A 17590-nucleotide genomic window follows, 5' to 3' on the forward strand; every position below is an offset into this window, starting at 1 on the left:
ATGCAAACTATTATATATAGGATGGATAAACAACAAGGTCCTATCGTATAGCACAGGGAGCTATATTCAGTATCCTGTGATAAACCATAATGGAAAAGAAAAAAAATTTACTTCATTAGGTGAATTTGTTGATTTACTAATAATGACCCAATGACCTAAAAATAATATACTATAGTTGCTTTATTCCAAATGAGCTAGTAGGGAATTCTAACTCAGGCTTTTTATTTTCTAAGAGAGTGGAATTTTCCAAATCCTACTCCACTGAGCACAGTTTTGCCCTTTTTCAAGACCACTTAGGAAATACAGTTATCCTGAGAAAATCACTATCAGTCTTGTGAACCCCAGCCTCTTTTGCAACAAAATGATCACATTAAATATATTGCAATCCACCAGCTAGGAGTTGTATGGATAAAATAGTATGAAAAATATATGAACAATTTTATACCAATATATATTATTTTCATATTAGATTTAAATCACAGTAATAAATGTTATTTTCATAGTTAAATTTTTATCATTCAGAGCCTTTTTTAAAATGAATGAACCAATGGTTTGTGATTAAGAATGGTTTTCTGCTCCTGGCTTTGCTGTTTTACCAACATTTACTTTTAATTTTTATATTTCCGGACGTTGTAATTTGTACTGCTTCCAAAGAAAGAAGACATGTTTCCAGCATTCAAATATTGCGCAATAGACTATTCATATGAGGTAGAGTATTACTGGATCACTACCTGTTTACTAAAAATTATGATATAAAAATGTTATCTACATTCACTATATGATTATGATTATTTTTCAGTAGTCCTTAGAGTAATCCTTAGTCTAATTACTTTGAAATTCATTTAAAATTACTTTCCACTTTTAATATACCTTAAAAATGCTACTTTGGGAAGGAAATTATTGACAATTTAACATGAATTTGAAGCTGTCAGCAGGAAAAAAATATAGAAACTCTTGACAAGTTTGGACTGCTTTTATGAATGATCTTGAGCGATCTTGAGAGGAGTGGGGAAAAAGCAATCCCAGTTATCTTTATGATAAAATGACAGTAACAATATGTATTGGCCACTTACTATGGGCCAGATACTTCGCTCTTTTGATGGATTATATCATTTGATCACTTGCTCTTTTGATGGATTATGTCATTTTGATGATCATAACTACTCCATGAGGAAGATACTATTATCTTATCAGGTTTTACAGTTTTACAGGTTAGAAAAATGGTGTCTAGAGAAGTTAAATAGCTTGTACAAAGCTGAAATTCAAACCAGGCACATCGTTAAGAAACTAATTAAGGACTTCCCTGGCAGTCTAGTGGTTAAGACTCTGCGCGCCCAATACAGGGGACATGGGTTCGATCCTGGTGGGGGAACTAAGATATCGCATGTCACGCAGCAAAAAAAAAAAGAAAGAAAGAAAAAAGAAACTAATTAGAATAGTTGTCACACAACAGTTCATAGTTCTTATGATCTTAATTAACAAGTTAAATTTTGGTTTTCTTTATAACCTTGACCCCCATCTATCAGGAAAAAAATTGCTCCACTATAACTAAAACTGTGTTATATTTTATAGGAAATAAAAAAGGTATATAGGTATCTTCAGGTTTTCTTATTCCCTCATAACCGAGGAAGGCAAATGTATCATTATAACACATATATGGTAGGGAATCAGAGGTCATCGTTACACAAATATTTATGAATGTATTATCCACTTGCAAAATTAGTCTATACTCAAACATCCTCACACTTTCATCCTCACCAATGGTATCTTAGTTTCTTGCTGGTATCTTAGTTTCTTGCCATGATACAATACAGATATACTAATCAATGGCAAATCTTGCAAAAGATACTGGGTTTTGTAAAGTTCGTGAAAACAGTGTTGAAGAACCACTCAAATAACAGGTAAAGTTATTATCAGACGAAGATTTTACAAAATTAGACCAGATTACAGACAAGAGAAAGAGAATGGTTTGAATATCAAAGGAGTCAGAGATGCCTTGGGAAAATTTGATTAAATCTTCAAATATTTTCTAGAAATATTTATGATCAAAGGTGAAGTAATGACTAGTATCATGCATATCGTCATATAACACGGTTTTGAGGGAAATTATGACAAAAAATCAGTTATAAATATAAGCTAACTATGAACAAAATTTCATTAAATATAAATTTTAATTTTTATAACTTTATTTCATTTTTTAGACAAAGTTCTAATCAAGCTTTTCTTTCCTTTTTACTATGAATCTTTGGTCCTCATTTTATATAAATTACTTTAACTGAGCTTTTCTTTGTACCATTTATTCTTAGATAATGAAGACCTCTTATTTAATATGTTATTATACCTTCAGCAAACATAAAACTCTTGGGAAGTAATGCAAGAAACTATTATTTGTCCAAATACGTAGAATAATGAATTCTGTGGGAAGTTGAGAGTCACTGAGGGACGGCTTCATAGAGGAAATATTGCTTAAGATGAGCCTTGAAAGATGAATAGAATTTTGATAGCTAGAGAAGAGTATCAGGGCATTTTTCAGAGGCACAGTGTAGACCACAGTGTTGATGAGGAAGTGACCACTAAATGTTAACGGGGTAGTAATTGATCTATTTAAAGACTACAGTTAGTATTAAAGAGTAATGGGAAATAAAGCAGGAAACTAAAGGCAGACCCAAGTATAGAGAATTTTGATTTATAAGCTTACTTAACTGATTTAACATCCTTTTAAGGTTTAATTATTAGATTTTTTAAAAAATTAGTAACATATTTGCTGGATGTCACAAGTGAAACTGTGCAAAGATGTAGAAAACAAAAGTTAAGATAGCCATATTATACTGTTAAGTGAAAAACAGCACATTGCTAAATGGTATATAAATGATGTGATCCCATTTTTTTTGTCGCACGCGCACACACACACACACACACACACACATATTTTAGCCTAATCTAGAAAAGAAAGTATCTAGGAAAATACACCAAACTATTACTGATATGACTAGGGACCTTGACTTTCTCAGTTATGTGGTTCTGTGTTAGATATTTTATAGTAAGCATGTATTACCTTTAAATAAAAATAATATAAATTTGAGAGAATTTTAGTATTCTGAATATTGACAGATAAGTATTTTAAACCCACTATATATTAAAAGATTTTATAATCTTACTTTCTTACATAGAATGTAGTTAGAAAGAAGTTTTGCAGAGATGCTTTATTGCTTCGAATCCCTTCATGTTTATATCAAGATGAAAATTATCCTGCAAGAATTACTGATAATAAATTTAGGAAGCCATGGACAAGAGGTATGTTTTATTTTTATTTTTTAAAAATTTATTTTTAAAAGTGTTTCAGAGTTTAGCATAATAAATTATTAAGAAAATGCAGTGATTTTCTCATTATATAAAAGTGTATTCATATCAGAATTCCAAGAAGTTTACAAATTAATATTTTTATGACAGAATTTAGGTGACAAAGTAAGGAATTGGAAAGTTTATACTAGATATGAATAGAATAAATAAAAGATATGTAGGTGATGAAGTCTTAAAATATTCTAACATTGTAACATTTGTTGTACTATAATAGGATCTTGTTCAACTGTAGGAAGGCTACTTTAAGTTGTAATAATACACTGAATATAAAACTATTTTTAAATGTATATGTACAAAATACCATCTTTTGCTTTTATCACGTCATAGACTTAAGAAAGACTAGCCTCCCTGGAGGATACAAGTCAGTTAACGACATTTATTTACCCTGTATTCTGTATAGGCACCGTTACAGGTGCTAAGAACACAGTTATGAATAAGTCATAGAAATAGTCCCTGCCTTCACTGGGTTTTCAGACAGGTAAGGAGGATGCAACAATAAAACCATTAAACATGTAAACTAATATTTGGTATTGATAAATGTATAGAGAAGATACATAGTGTAATGTTACATGAAATTTCAGGAGTAGGGAATGCTATTTCCTAAGATGGTTAGGGTAGGACTACAATGAAGAGGTGGACATTTGAGTTGAGATCTGAGTAATAAGATGGCAGCAGCCATAAAAAGATATAGGGGAGAAGGCTTTCAAGCAAATGCAAAGTTCCTGACTCAGGAGTAAACTTGATGTGTGTAAGGACCAGAAAATTAGGCCATCGTGACTACTTAATGAAAAAGGGGAGATCTGACAAGTAGGCAGATTCTGAAAGATATGAGGCTTTGAAGGCCATAAGATGGAGTTTGTTTGTTTGTTTTTTTATATTATGGCTGATATGGTAAGTCATTGGACAGTTTTAAGAAAAAGTGGCATAACCTGATTTTTGCATTAGAAAAACCATTCTTGTTGTTTGGAGGTTGGAAGGGGTAGGGATTGGGAGGCAAGGGTAGAGGCGAGAAAATCAATCAGGAAGCTACTGTATGGTTCAGAATCTAGACTACTAGGTGAATCTATACTCTACATAAAAGATGGTACCTTAAACTAGGCTTATAGTAATAAAGATGTGAGAAGTGGTTGAGATTGGGATAATTTTAGAGGTCCAGCCAACAGTGAGAGGGTTAAAAAAAAAAATAGAAGAATAAAGAGTTTCTTCTAGGTTTTTGACCTGAGCAACTGGTGGATGGCAGTGCTATTTCCTAAGATGGGGAAAGGCTTGTGGGGAAGCCTATTCGTGGCTGGAGTCAATAGCTCTGCTTTGGCCAGGTTAAAATGCCTATTAGGCATCTAAGTGGAGACATCAAGAGGCAATTGGTTATATTAATCTTGAGCACAGCTGGAGTTTCAAATTGGGGTCATTGATATGTAGATGCACATTAATTTGTAGAACTGTATGAAGTCACTGAGAGCATGAGTATAGATAGAGCAGAGAACCTAGGACAAAGCGGTAGAACACTCCAGCCATTAAAAGGCTGATATAGAAGGTGAAACCAGCTAAGAAGACAAGTGAGGTAGAAAAACCAGAAGAGTGTGGTGTTGTAGAAGTCTAAAGAAGAAAGTGTTTCAAGAAGGAAGAAGTGGTCAAAAGCATTGGTCCCTGTTAAAGTGTCAAGTAAGATGAGAATTGTGTGTTGACCATTAGCTTAATTAAATGTAGATCATTGATGACCTTGGTAAGAGCAGTTCCACTGGAATATTGTGTATGAAAGCCTGATCAGAGTATGTTGAGAAGAGAATGGGAAGTGGGATGTGAGATGGTAGTTATAAACAACTCTTTTGAAGAATTTTGCTATGACGGTAAATAGAAAAATAGAGGTGCATTAGCTGAAGGGAGAAATGGGGTAAAGAGTTTTTTTTTTAGATGTGCGAATTAAAAAAATATATGTGTGATAAGGAAAGAGACTATAAAATGTTTGTCTGCCAATGGAAATAATCTTGGTAAAAAGAAAGAAAATGATGATGCAGGAAATAAAAAGGATAACTTAGTAAAAGAGGATAATATCAAGAGCGCAATGGGAGGAGTTGGTATTAGAAGCCAGGATGGTTCTTCCACTATGATACGATAGGAAGGCAGGGTTTGTAGGTACTTATGGTAGTGAGATGTTAGAATTGGTGGTAGAAGATGAGGTCGTTCTTTTCTATTTATACTAACTTTTTGTGTGGAGGCAAGGACATAGAGAGTGGGTAGGGGGATGAGTATCAAAAATTTGAGGTGGGGGGAGTGTCAAATAGTTGTCCTGAAGAATGAGAAAGTCAGTTTTATTAAGAAGGATATTAAGATGAATTACCATTATCATCTGTCAATGTTGGATGCCCATTTAAAAGTTATGGTCAAAATCTCAAGTGAGCTTATTCAGAATGGCTGGGGTTTTTTTTTCCCAAATAATTTTCAGCTGTTCTAGTGTACATATACAAAGTGAAGAGTAGGGGGTTTCCTAAGTTGGTATAAGGGAAAGAGAGGCAAGGGAATTAAGAGTCTTTGTGAGGGAGTGATTGTGAGACTGGCCATGGAACCTAAGCTGTATGAGAAAGGAAGTGAGGACATGAGGGAGGATGAATATATTGTAAAAATGGAAGGGTCAGTGGATTGAAGGTCTCAGTCAGGTTGGAAATAAAGTAAAGAGTAGCTTTCATCAAATGCTTCTCTAAAACTATAGAAGGAAAAAAATGAGTTAATTATTTTTCCTAATTCTTTTCCTTTTCTTCTTTTTAAAAATAATAATAACAATAACACCAAAATTTATTAGGCATTTACACCATGTCAGGCACCATTCTAAGCAATTTACATGTCTTATCACATTTAATCTTTACAACACTATGAAAAGGCCATTATTGTTCCTAATTTGTAGATAAGTAAACTGAGGTAGAAAGAGGTTAAGAGATTTACCCAAGATCATGCAGTTAATAAAGTAGCAGTATAAGTATCTAGGCAGGGTGATTCCAGAACCTGTATTCTTAACCACTAAACTTTTATATTTTCAGTGAGGCACAGACTCAGATGTTCAGTTATTTGTTCAAGGTAACAAGAATAGTAAGAGCTAACTCTTAGGTAGAATACAGGTCCTTTGCCTCTTCACTCAGTTGCTGCTTCTGACACTAGCATATGACGTGGTTCCTCTCCTCAAGGAATGAAGGGTCTAATTTGGGAGACAAGCTATAGATACAAATAAAATTTTAAACTATGACTGTATATGATTAAGTACTGAAGTGAGTGCCACTGACAATATTATGGCCCTTCAAGGCCCTCACTCTATGTATCAGAGTGAGCTGGAATGGTAAATAAAGGCTTTATGAGAAGTTACATGAGCTGTTGAACAGGATTATCTGGGATGGTAGTGCTGTATAAGCAAAAGAGAGGCTGTATAAATGAGAATGCTCTGTTCAGGTGATATTGTTCTGACTGTGGTAGAGCGGGTTTTTTTAAAATTTTTTAGTGGGTGTTGTAATAATGAGAATGATTATTTAAGTATTTGGAATCTGGTATAACTTGAAAAAATTACATTTGTGAACAAATAAAGATAACACCATAATGTAAAAGGTGAATGTTTGGCTTCCTTGTATTAAGTTTAAAAGAAAATTCCAGAAGCTAACGTTTACCATTCTCCTTTCTAGTTTCAGCTGTTTCAGTTAGTGAAATGACAGAAATCTCACTCTTGGATCAATGGAAAGCAAGTTTCTTTGTGGAGGAGTTCCCTGCGAAGTATGTATCCTTAATCCCAAATTTCCCCTTTACATCTAGAAGATGAATAGTAAATTCTCCAGACAGCTAAGAGAGAAGATCCTTTCCTTTACATCCTCACAGGTTTTCTTCTTTTATCCAAAAAACAAGCCCTAGTCTGAACCACAAAGGAGGGGTTAATCGAAATGATTTACAGCCTCTTTTCTATCTTTTCCTCATTTGTCACATATTAACAGTTTTCTATGCATTTGTATTGGAAAAGAGAAATAAAGCCAAGACGGTATTATGCTTTTAACAATAAGTAAACTTTTGGTGGAAAGTGTCTATAAAAAATCCTTTATATTAAAATCAGTCTTTTTAATCCCTGTAGTAGAAATGCAGATTAAGGCTATTTTCTAACATACTTTGTCAAAATGTTATTTATTATTAGTTCACTCATTCATCAGATATTTATTGCATACTATTCTGTATGCTGGATACAGGATAAAAAATGAATAAGATACAGTCTCTACTCTCAAAGAACACAAGAAAATAGGGATAGAGATTTATAAATAAATAATTACGATAGAATGTGGGAAGTACAATGCCAGAGATAGGAACACAGAGCATAATATGAGGAAGAACATCTAACCCATTCTATGATGTTCAGGTAGACATAAAGTAGAGATTTTAGTGCAAATGTAAATAATTTACTCTGCTGCTTCACTTCATGCAAAGAGTACTGATCAGACCCAGGAAGGATTTAGTTATTGTTCAGATTTCCAGTTTTAGTAATTTAAGTTTTCCTCAGTTACTCTTGAAAGAAACAAATAACCAACTTAAATGTGTCCAGCCTCTAAATACAGAGAAGCCCAATTTACTATTTCTGTCATCTAGGAATTTGAAAATCAGATTAGGAAGATAATATATGAGCAGAAAAAAATTAACAATGTTAAGAATTAAATGATAATATAAAATGACCATCAAAAGGTCTATCACAAGGTATAAGGTCACTACAAAGTATCTATCACATGACTAAACTCTAGAGCAGGGAGGAAGCAGAAAAGTGTAGTAAAAAGAGCTCTGCACTATGAAATAAAAGATGTGGACTTGATTTGAAAAGTCAAGTAGTGACTCAACAAGTCATTTTCTCTCTCTGATCCTCACTTTCTGTATCAGTATAATGATGATGAGTCAGTGTTTCTCAAACTTTAATGTACATATGAATCGCTGAGGATCTTATTAAAAATGGAGATTCTGATTCAGTCAGTCTGTGTTGGGACCTGAGATTCTGCACTTCTAATATGCTCTTAAGTGTGCTGATGCTGCTGGTCCAGGAGCCTACTTTGAGTTACAAGATACAAGATGCTCTCTAAAATTTCTTTTCACCCTAAGAGTTAGATTGGTAGGGCTGTGCCTTTATAAGCAGGAGAGATCAGCTTCACAAAGAAGTAGGAACTGAGCTTGAGCTGGACAAAGAAGGATAAACTAAGTTGAGAGAAAGCATTTCAGGCAAAGGAAACAGCCCGTCTGAATAGAAGCAAAAATGTGCAATAATTACTCAACAAAGGCAATGATCAGGCTCAAACAAAGGATTCCTGTATGAGAGAAATGCGAGGCCCTGAAGCAATGGGCACCCCATCATAACCGACCCTCCATTTTGCAGTACCAAGATCATGTCCATGGCAAAGAAGGTGGAATCTGTGGCACCACGTAGAATAAAATTTGTATTTCTCTGCCTCCCTGTAGCCACGTGACTGAGCTTTTCCCAAAGCATATAATCAAAAGACGCTTATGCAATTTCTGAAGAATGTCCTTAAAAGGAAATGGTGTGTTTTTCTCCTCACTTTTCTCCTTTCTGATGTTATGATAGATTACAGATGTAACAATTGGTTCCAGCAACCACCTTGGAGTATACAGGATAAGAACTAAATCTAAGAATGGCAGAGTGGAACAAAAGAAGCCTCAGCCCCTGATGAATTGAAACTGTCTCACTAGCCATGACCTGCTAGCCTCGAGACTTTTTGTGTGTGTTTTAGTCATCATTAATTTCAAGTTTGTCTCATGAAGTGAAATTTAATTTTTAATAGCCTTTACTTTTTAGATCACTTTTTGGTTCACAGCAAAATTGAGCAGAAGGTTTAGAGATTTCCCACATCAAAATTTAATTTTAAATTCGGGAGCTTTGTTACCTAATGGAAATTAAGAATAAACATTCTGATCATTAGCACTACCTAGATTTCCTAAACCTTGCTTTTCCTCTCTTTCTCACCTCTGTTTCTTCCTCCTGTTTTGTTACTTCTTAATATTGATTCTAAGACCTCAGTTTTTTTACTTTTATTAATTTGTTGGTACACTGTTTTAACATATATAGGCATTTTCTGTCATGTGTCCTGAAAAACCTTATGTTCTTCAAAACTGCACACTAAAAATAACAGGGCATACAGGAAAATTAGCTTCTGTAGTCACAGCTATGCTACTTGCAACAGAGCACTAATAAAAATAATAACTATTCTAACTTGTTTTAAAAAAAGACCACCAGCATACTTGAAAAGACATGTTAAATTCCTAACAAATAAATACATATTAGGGTAAATATAGAAATTTGAAAAAAATGAAGATATCTTAATGGGCAGGCTAAAGGAGGAGTTGAGGCTACTGAATTATGGAGACAAGGGCAAAATGCAAAAAGATCATGGAGAACCATGCAGTAAGCTTCCTAGCTTCCAGGACAGAGCTCATGGCCAACTAGAGCAAGAGGAAGAACATATAACAACATTCTCTATTCCTCTGTGGCTTGCTGCATTCAGATGAATGCAGTTGAATACAGGACATTGCACATATATTTAGTTCATGTACACCTCATAATAACTATGTGAGATGGGTATTACAATCCCAAGATTACATGTAAGAAACTAAGACTCAGATTAAGTCAATTGCCCACAGACATGTAGCTAGTCAATAGTTGGAGTGAGGATTCAAACCCTCAAACCCTAGTCTGTATGACTTCACACCCTATACTCTGGTTTGGTTTATATAACATCTTTATTGAGATAAAATTCATATCCATATAACTCCCATTTAAAATGTCCAACTCTGGGACTTCCCTAGTGGTCCAATGGTTAACACTTTGCCCTCCAATGCAGGGGGTGCAGGTTCGATCTCTGGTTGGGCAGCTAAGATCCCACATGCCTTGCAGCCAAAAAACAAAACATAAAAGAGAAGCAATATTGTAACAAATTCAATAAAGACTTAAAAAATGGTCCACATCAAAAAAATCTTTAAAATTTTTTTTAAAAATTAAAAAAATAAAGTGTCCAGCTCAGCAGTTTTTAGTATATTCACAGGGTTGTACAACCATCACTACAATCAATTCTAGAGCATTTTCATCAACACAAAAGAAATTCAGTACCTATTAGCACTTACTCCCTATTCTTTCCCCCTTACCCTGGACAAACAACCACTAGTCTTCTTTCTACCTCTCCAGATTTGCATATTCTGTACATTTCTTTTAAATGGAATCTAACTAAAATCATACACCAATCCCAGCGGGGGCTGGGGGGGCGGTGGTGGTGATTTCCCCACACCATGAAGCAATGCTCTAACACCAGCTGGGTGTCTTACAGTTCAACTCAATTCTAACACTATCAACCTGGAGATAGCATCAGATACCACAGGTTAAGGGTTTAGTTCTATAAGACTGCCCCCGCACCCCACACTTTAGATGCCGTTTGCAAGGTTATCACCTGTGCTTCTGACTGACCATCTATAGACTGGAGGTTCCAACAACTCCCTCTTTGGGTTCAATCAACTTGCTAGATAGACTCAGAATTACAGAAACATTTTACTTACTGGATTACCAGTTTACTACAAAAGGGAACAGTCAGATAAAAGAGATACATAGGTCAAGGCATGGGGAAAGGGCATGGAGCTTCCATACTCTCTCCCATCACCCCACTTTCCCAGCACCTCCATGTGTTCACCAACCTGGAAGCTCTCTTAACCCTGTCCTTTTGGGTCTTTAGGAAGGCTTCATTACATAGGCATGATTGATTACATCACTGGTCATTGGCAGTTGATTCAACCTCCAGCCCCTCTCCCCTTCCTGGAGGTCAGAGGGCTAGAACTGAAAGTTCCAATCTTCTACTCACATGATTGTTTCTCGTGGCAACCAGTCCCCATCCTTAGGTGCTTTCCAAAAGTCACCTTATTCACATAACCAAAGATAACTTTATCGCTCTCATCACTTAGGAAATTCCAATGGCTTTAGGAGATCTGTGCCAGAAACAGATATGAAGACCAAATATATATCTCATGTTATAAATCACAGTATCATACATACAATATATGATCTTTTGTGACTGACTTCTTTCACTTAGCATAATGTTTTTAAGTTTCATCTATTTGGTAGTATGTATCAACACTTTTTTTTTTGGCCACATGGCATGAGGGATCTTAGTTCCCTGACCAGGGATCAAACCCTTGCCCCCTGCAGTGGAAGCGTGGAGTCCTAACTACTGGACTGCCAGGGAATTCCCAGCACTTCATTTTTTATGACCAAATAATATTCCATTTGATGGATATACCACATTTTATTTATCCATTCATCAGTTGATGGATATTTTTTCCCCTTTCTGGCTATTATGAGTAATGCTGCTATAAACATTTGTTGACTAGTTTTTGTGCAGACATATGATTTTATTTCTCTAATGGTGGAATTGCTGGATCATATGGTAACTTTGTGTTTAACTGTTTGAGGAATTGCCAGACTGTTTTCCAAGCAGCTGTATCATTTTACATTCCCACCAGCAGTATATGAAGTTACAATTTATTTACATCTTGTCAATACTTGTTATCATCTGTCTTTTTGATTATAGACATCCTGGTAGGTGGCTCATTGCATGTCATTGTAGTTTTGATTTGCATTTCCCTGATGGCTAATGATGTTGAGCATCTTTTCATGTAGTTATTGGCTTTTAGTATATCTTCCTTGCAGAAATGTCTATTCAAGTCCTTTGCCATTTTTAAATTGTGTTATGTGCCTTTTTATTATTGAGTTTTAAGAGTTCTTTATGTATTCTAGATACAAGTCCCTTATTAGATATGTGATTTGCAAATATTTTCTCCTGTGGATTATCTTTTCACTTCCTTGGTGGTATCCTTTGAAGCATAAAATTTTTAGATTCTGATGCAGTTCGATTTATCTACTTTTTCTTTTGTTATTTGTGCTTTTGGTGTCATGTCTAAGAAGCCTTTACCTAAATCAAAATCACAAGGATTTACTCCTATATTTTCTTTTAAGAGTTTGCCTGTGATATATATTTTTAAAGACATAAATCAGATCGTGAAATGTCTCAGTTATTGGTGGTTTATCCATTTCATCAGTGGTACTCAGTTCCAGTCACCCTGACCTTTCTGCTTTTCTTAGACTATGCCAACCTTGCTCCCCTATTTTAAGCCTCTGTATGGCTTACTCCCTACCATTATTCAGGTATCTGTAGCTCCTCAGAAGGCCATTTACTAACTACACTCTCTAAAATATACCTTTTGTCAACCCTCTGGCTGTTACTTGATGTTCTAATATCTCTTTTTATTTCACTCATAACAGTTTTTCACCACCTGACATTATGTTATTTACTTATTTATATATTTGTCTATTGTCCCATTAGCAGGTAAACTTCATGAGCGCAAGAACTTTGTTTTGTTCACCATTCCACTCCCAGTGCCTAAAGAGGTGTTAGCACATTGTAGACACTCAATAAATATTTCATTTAAGTTAAGGAATTAGTGAACTGCAGTGGATGAATTTACTCAAAAAGAATGACATGGAAAGAAAGCAAAGACAATATAGACTGGAAGCCTGGGAAACATCAGCACTACAAGTTAGGCAGAGGGAGTGGCACCAATGAACAAAGAATAGATAATATTGGACAAGGAGGAGATCCAGGAAATACTGGTCTTTACAGTTCACTTATATCTAGGGAAAGAGAATTGATGGGGTTTTCTCAAAACTATAGTACCAAGGATTTTTATAAAGTACTGACTCTGTCAGTAATATTTATTTTTTTAAAAAGCAGTTATCTAAGCACTAAATTTAGAAGTCTATAAAGATCCACATAGGAATCAGTGTTCTTATGAGTAATATGGACCTCGGTGAGTTGAAATATTTTTTCTTGTACCTTGTATTTTCTTAAAGAGTAAAGCAGAAACTTTAGAGATTTTTCTATATATGATTTGGGTATGACATGTTCATTATTTTTCTCTAATTGGGGAATTATATTGATTTTGGTTCTTTCAGTCTGTACAGAGAATTATTAAGGCTAAAATATTTTAGGATATCATAAAAAATGTATATCAGAACGTGTAGCTCAATTGCCAATAATATATTTATCTGTTGCAAAAATCAGTGGAAAGATCTCTTGTAAGTCCAAATACCCCAATGATATAGACAATGGCAGATATACCTGGATCAATCAGGAAACAGGCAAGGTACAGGCAGGGTGTCAAGGGAGCCAAAAAAAAAGTTCCCAGGACTAACAACAGCTGGAAGTTGTTACCACCCTAAGCTTGAAGGAGCAGTAGCCAAAACAGTAAGAACTGCAGCTATGGGAGAGAGGCTGTCTGATAAAAGATATAACTGTTGGTAGAAGAATGCAGCCACTTCTCCAAACTGGCCCAGGAGGGAAAGATTTGGAAAGAATAATATTTCAACCTGTTTGTTTTCCCACCTTTGATCTCCTGCCAGTGCTTCCACTGGTTGAACGCAACCAGAAGACGGAGCAAGGGAGCCTAGTTGGTTCACAGAGATCAGTCTCCGAGGTTGTAGAACAGAATGTAAAAGGTTGGATAATGACATGGAAAAGCAGACATTCAATATCCAGCACAAGGGCATTTTGGCAATGCATGGCAAAGTCTAAAAATCTATGTATCTTTAACCTCATCATTTCCATTTTTAGGAACTACATTTTGAGAAAACGATTAGACAAGTGCACAAAGATATTCCTTGCATTGCTGCTCATAATAGCAAACAATTACAACAAGTTTACATTTCCAATACTAGGGAACTGGTTGAATAAATTATTATTTACCAATACAATGGGTTCTTGTTCATCCACTCAAAAATGAAATGAATGTACATTGATTGACATATAAATGTGCTCATGCTTCATTGTTTAGCAGGAGAAGAACAGGTTACAGAATACTATGTACTTGAATCCACTTTTATTTTAAAATATTCCAAAATAATTGAGAAAATACAAAATTTTAAAATTCATCTCTTGAATGGTGGAGCTATGGGTAATTTTTCTCTGGATCTGTTGGAATTTGATAATTTTCTACAGTGAACATATACTACTTGTTAATAAAGATGTTTTAAAATAGGACATACACAAAATCAGTAATTTTCTAATGTCACAGGAAAACAGTTACAGGAATGATGACCGAGCTTAGCTGTGAATTTGAGGAAATTGTTCCAAGTTCAAACCCAGACTCCCAAACTGAAGTAGAAGAAGCCAGCTTATATAACCATAAGGACTACAATGAATTCTTTACAATTGTCAACTGCTTAGAAGAATGTCCATTACTTCAAGCACAGAAGCAAGGTAAAACATTTGTTATTTCCATTGTTATAAAACATTTCTTACTAATATACAAATTTTCATTTCGGTGATTTTTTTCTTTTATCGGATTTTTAAATTTTTTATTTTGCTAAGGGTATTCACCCACAAAATTGTAATTCTGAGTTTCACATTAGTGAATATTTTCTTTCATATTAATCCCCTTTTTGTAAATGTAGTTGTTTTTGGAGTTTAAGTGTGCTGAGCTTGAGAATAGCCTCAGAGGTTTGATTATAGGTTGCTCACAACATATTGCTATAACGATATTAGCATCTATGTACAGATCTGATGACACAGCAGTCTGGTGTAACATTAAAGTAGTAGATTATTAAGTGAGAGTTATATTTTATTTCCCCAAATATGCTAAACATTTTCAATCTTACCTAATTTATATGAAACCATAATTCAAAGTGGAGATAGAAAAGTTGCAGAATTAGGTCAAGAAATTCACTCTGTTTTTACAAATTTACAGTAAGTAATAATTAAAGATACATTTTATCCAAACTATATGCCAAATCTCTCATCTTACTAAAGGGTGATAAATTTTTCCAACTGTGTAAAAACTTGCTGAGAACTACCTTTCTTGTATGTATAACAACCTATTCCCTTTTTATATTGAAAAACTTATGTCTCCATTATATAATTGCTACTATCATTTAAGATATGCTTTAGCTTGAACATGAAAAATAATTTGGTTCTTTTAGTATTTATGTAGTTTTTATGTAGATACATAAATGGTGTATAAAATTTTTAGTGTTGGCAAATATGTGTGTGATACAGAGAGAGTTAAATCCCTCTTATAGTTTGAGAAGATAGAGATTGCATTAAAGACTAAACTTGAGAGCATGCTATAATAGGAAGAGCCTGAATTTGGAGTCAGAAGATTTGATCATAGTCTAAATCTACTCTTAAAAAGTGGTACAATTTTGACAGTTATTAAAAAGTTTATGGTTTTCAATTTTCTTCTATAATTTCTTTCTTTTAGTTCATTCTTTTAATTTCTTATAAACAATTTTGTGGGGATCAAATTATATATACATACATGTAAAAATATGATTTGTAAAAAATAACAGGCTACCCAACCACAGCTGTTATTATATTAATGTGTCAAGCTAGAAGCATCTATTGGCAAATTTCATAATATCTGTCATCAGCTAGAACCAGAAGCTTCTTTAACTATTATACACTGAATGAAAATATGCTTGAGTTTCCCAAATACATATGAATTGTCCATATCCTATATCTCCTTAAGGGTCCTGTGTCATCTGACGTCACTTAATAAATTTAAATTTACAATTCCATTTATTTTCCTTGCAGTTATATTGATTGCTACCAGATTTATAGATACTTTGGTCTCACTGTCTAAATTTAAAGGAATGTATTATACTTTGAGATTCAATTGATACTGTAAATTTGCTCTGTCTTATAAGAAATATAGTTATTACTAAATTATAAGTTAATTCCAAACATATTTCTTTAAGACATAAAAACAGTGGGTATTTTTTTTATTATTTGTTGGTTTGTTCATATGTACTAATTTTTCTATAATATTCACATATTATTTGTCAATAAATGTAACCATTTTTATGAATATCCCTTTAGACATCCCAGGAATATATAAATAAATACAAATTTTTAATTTTTAAAAATAATACATGTACATAGTTTAGAGAGTCAAATAGTTATTCAATGTTTATAATAAAAAGCAGCAGCCCCCTAGCTTCATCAACCACCCACATGTATTTTAGCTTTATAGAGGTATAACTGACAAATAAAATTGTAATGTATTTAAAGTGTACAATGTAATGATTTGATATATGTATACATTATGAGAGGATTCCCACCATCAAGTTAATTAACACATCCATCACCTCACATATTTACCTTATTTTTTCTTCTCTTTTTTTTTGGTGGGAACACTTCAGTTCTACTCTCTTAGCAAATTTAAACGCTACAGTATTATCACCTATAATCACCATGTTATACATTAGATCCTCAGACCTTATTTACTTATAACTGCAAGTGTGTACCCTTTACCAACCTCTCTCTATTTCCCCCACACCCCAGTTCCAGACCCTGGCAACCACCATTCTACTCTCTGTTTCCATGAGTTTGGCTTTTTATTTTTTAATTAAAAAATTTTTTTAGATTCTGTATATAAGTGATACCATGTGGTAGTTTTGGTTGTTCTCTAACTTATTTCACTTAGCATAATGCCCTCCAGTTTCATTCATGTTGCAAATGGAAGGATTTCCTTTTTCAAGGCTGAACAGTATTCCCTGTGTGTGTGCGTGTGTGTGTGTGTGTGTGTGTGTGTGTGTGTATCACATTTTCTTTACCCATTCATCTCTCAACAGACACTTAGGTTGTTGGCTATTGTGAATAATGCTGCAGTGAACGTGGGAAGACTCTCTTTGAGATAGTGATTTCATTAGACATCTGTTTCTCCCTTTACGACATTTATATCTTTTGTGGTATTACTATGCTGGCTAGGATCTCCAGTACATTGTTCAATAGAAGCAATAATAGTTGCCATCCTTGTCTTGTTTGGATAGTAAAGGAAATACTTTGTTTCACCATTAAAAATGATATAAATATTATTTCAATGTTTACATCATTTTCAACGGCGAAACGTTAGAAAAACTTACATACTTTATTGAGTTGAGGAAGCTTCTTCTATTCCGAGTTTGCTAAGCTTTTGATCACGAATGAGGACTGAATTTTATCAGTCCTCATTCATTTAAAATTTTATTAATGAATTTTATGTTTTCCTACATCTTAAGTATATAGAATGTCCCTTTACTAAAAACTTATAATTCTATAATCTAAACAAAATTGTTTTACTATTGTGATCTTATTGTATATGCCTTATAGTATTTTTAAATGTTAACAGTATTTTGGAAACA

The 17590-nt window shown here is 34.0% G+C and overlaps 1 protein-coding gene across 1 annotated transcript in view; it reads left to right on the plus strand.

Moving 5' to 3' along the window:
• Nucleotides 1-649: 649 nt before the first annotated feature.
• The window catches only part of SHOC1 (shortage in chiasmata 1), an 88564-nt gene continuing 71623 nt past the window's right edge, over nt 650-17590 (plus strand). The window contains exons 1-4 of the mRNA XM_060013333.1: nt 650-708; nt 3171-3294; nt 7023-7110; nt 14485-14669. Coding sequence (XP_059869316.1) covers nt 664-708; nt 3171-3294; nt 7023-7110; nt 14485-14669 — 442 coding nt within the window. The 5' untranslated portion in view covers nt 650-663. The remainder of the gene's footprint in view (nt 709-3170; nt 3295-7022; nt 7111-14484; nt 14670-17590) is intronic.

The sequence above is a fragment of the Delphinus delphis genome, chromosome 6 (assembly GCF_949987515.2).
Source record: "Delphinus delphis chromosome 6, mDelDel1.2, whole genome shotgun sequence".
Classification (NCBI taxonomy): domain Eukaryota; kingdom Metazoa; phylum Chordata; class Mammalia; order Artiodactyla; family Delphinidae; genus Delphinus; species Delphinus delphis.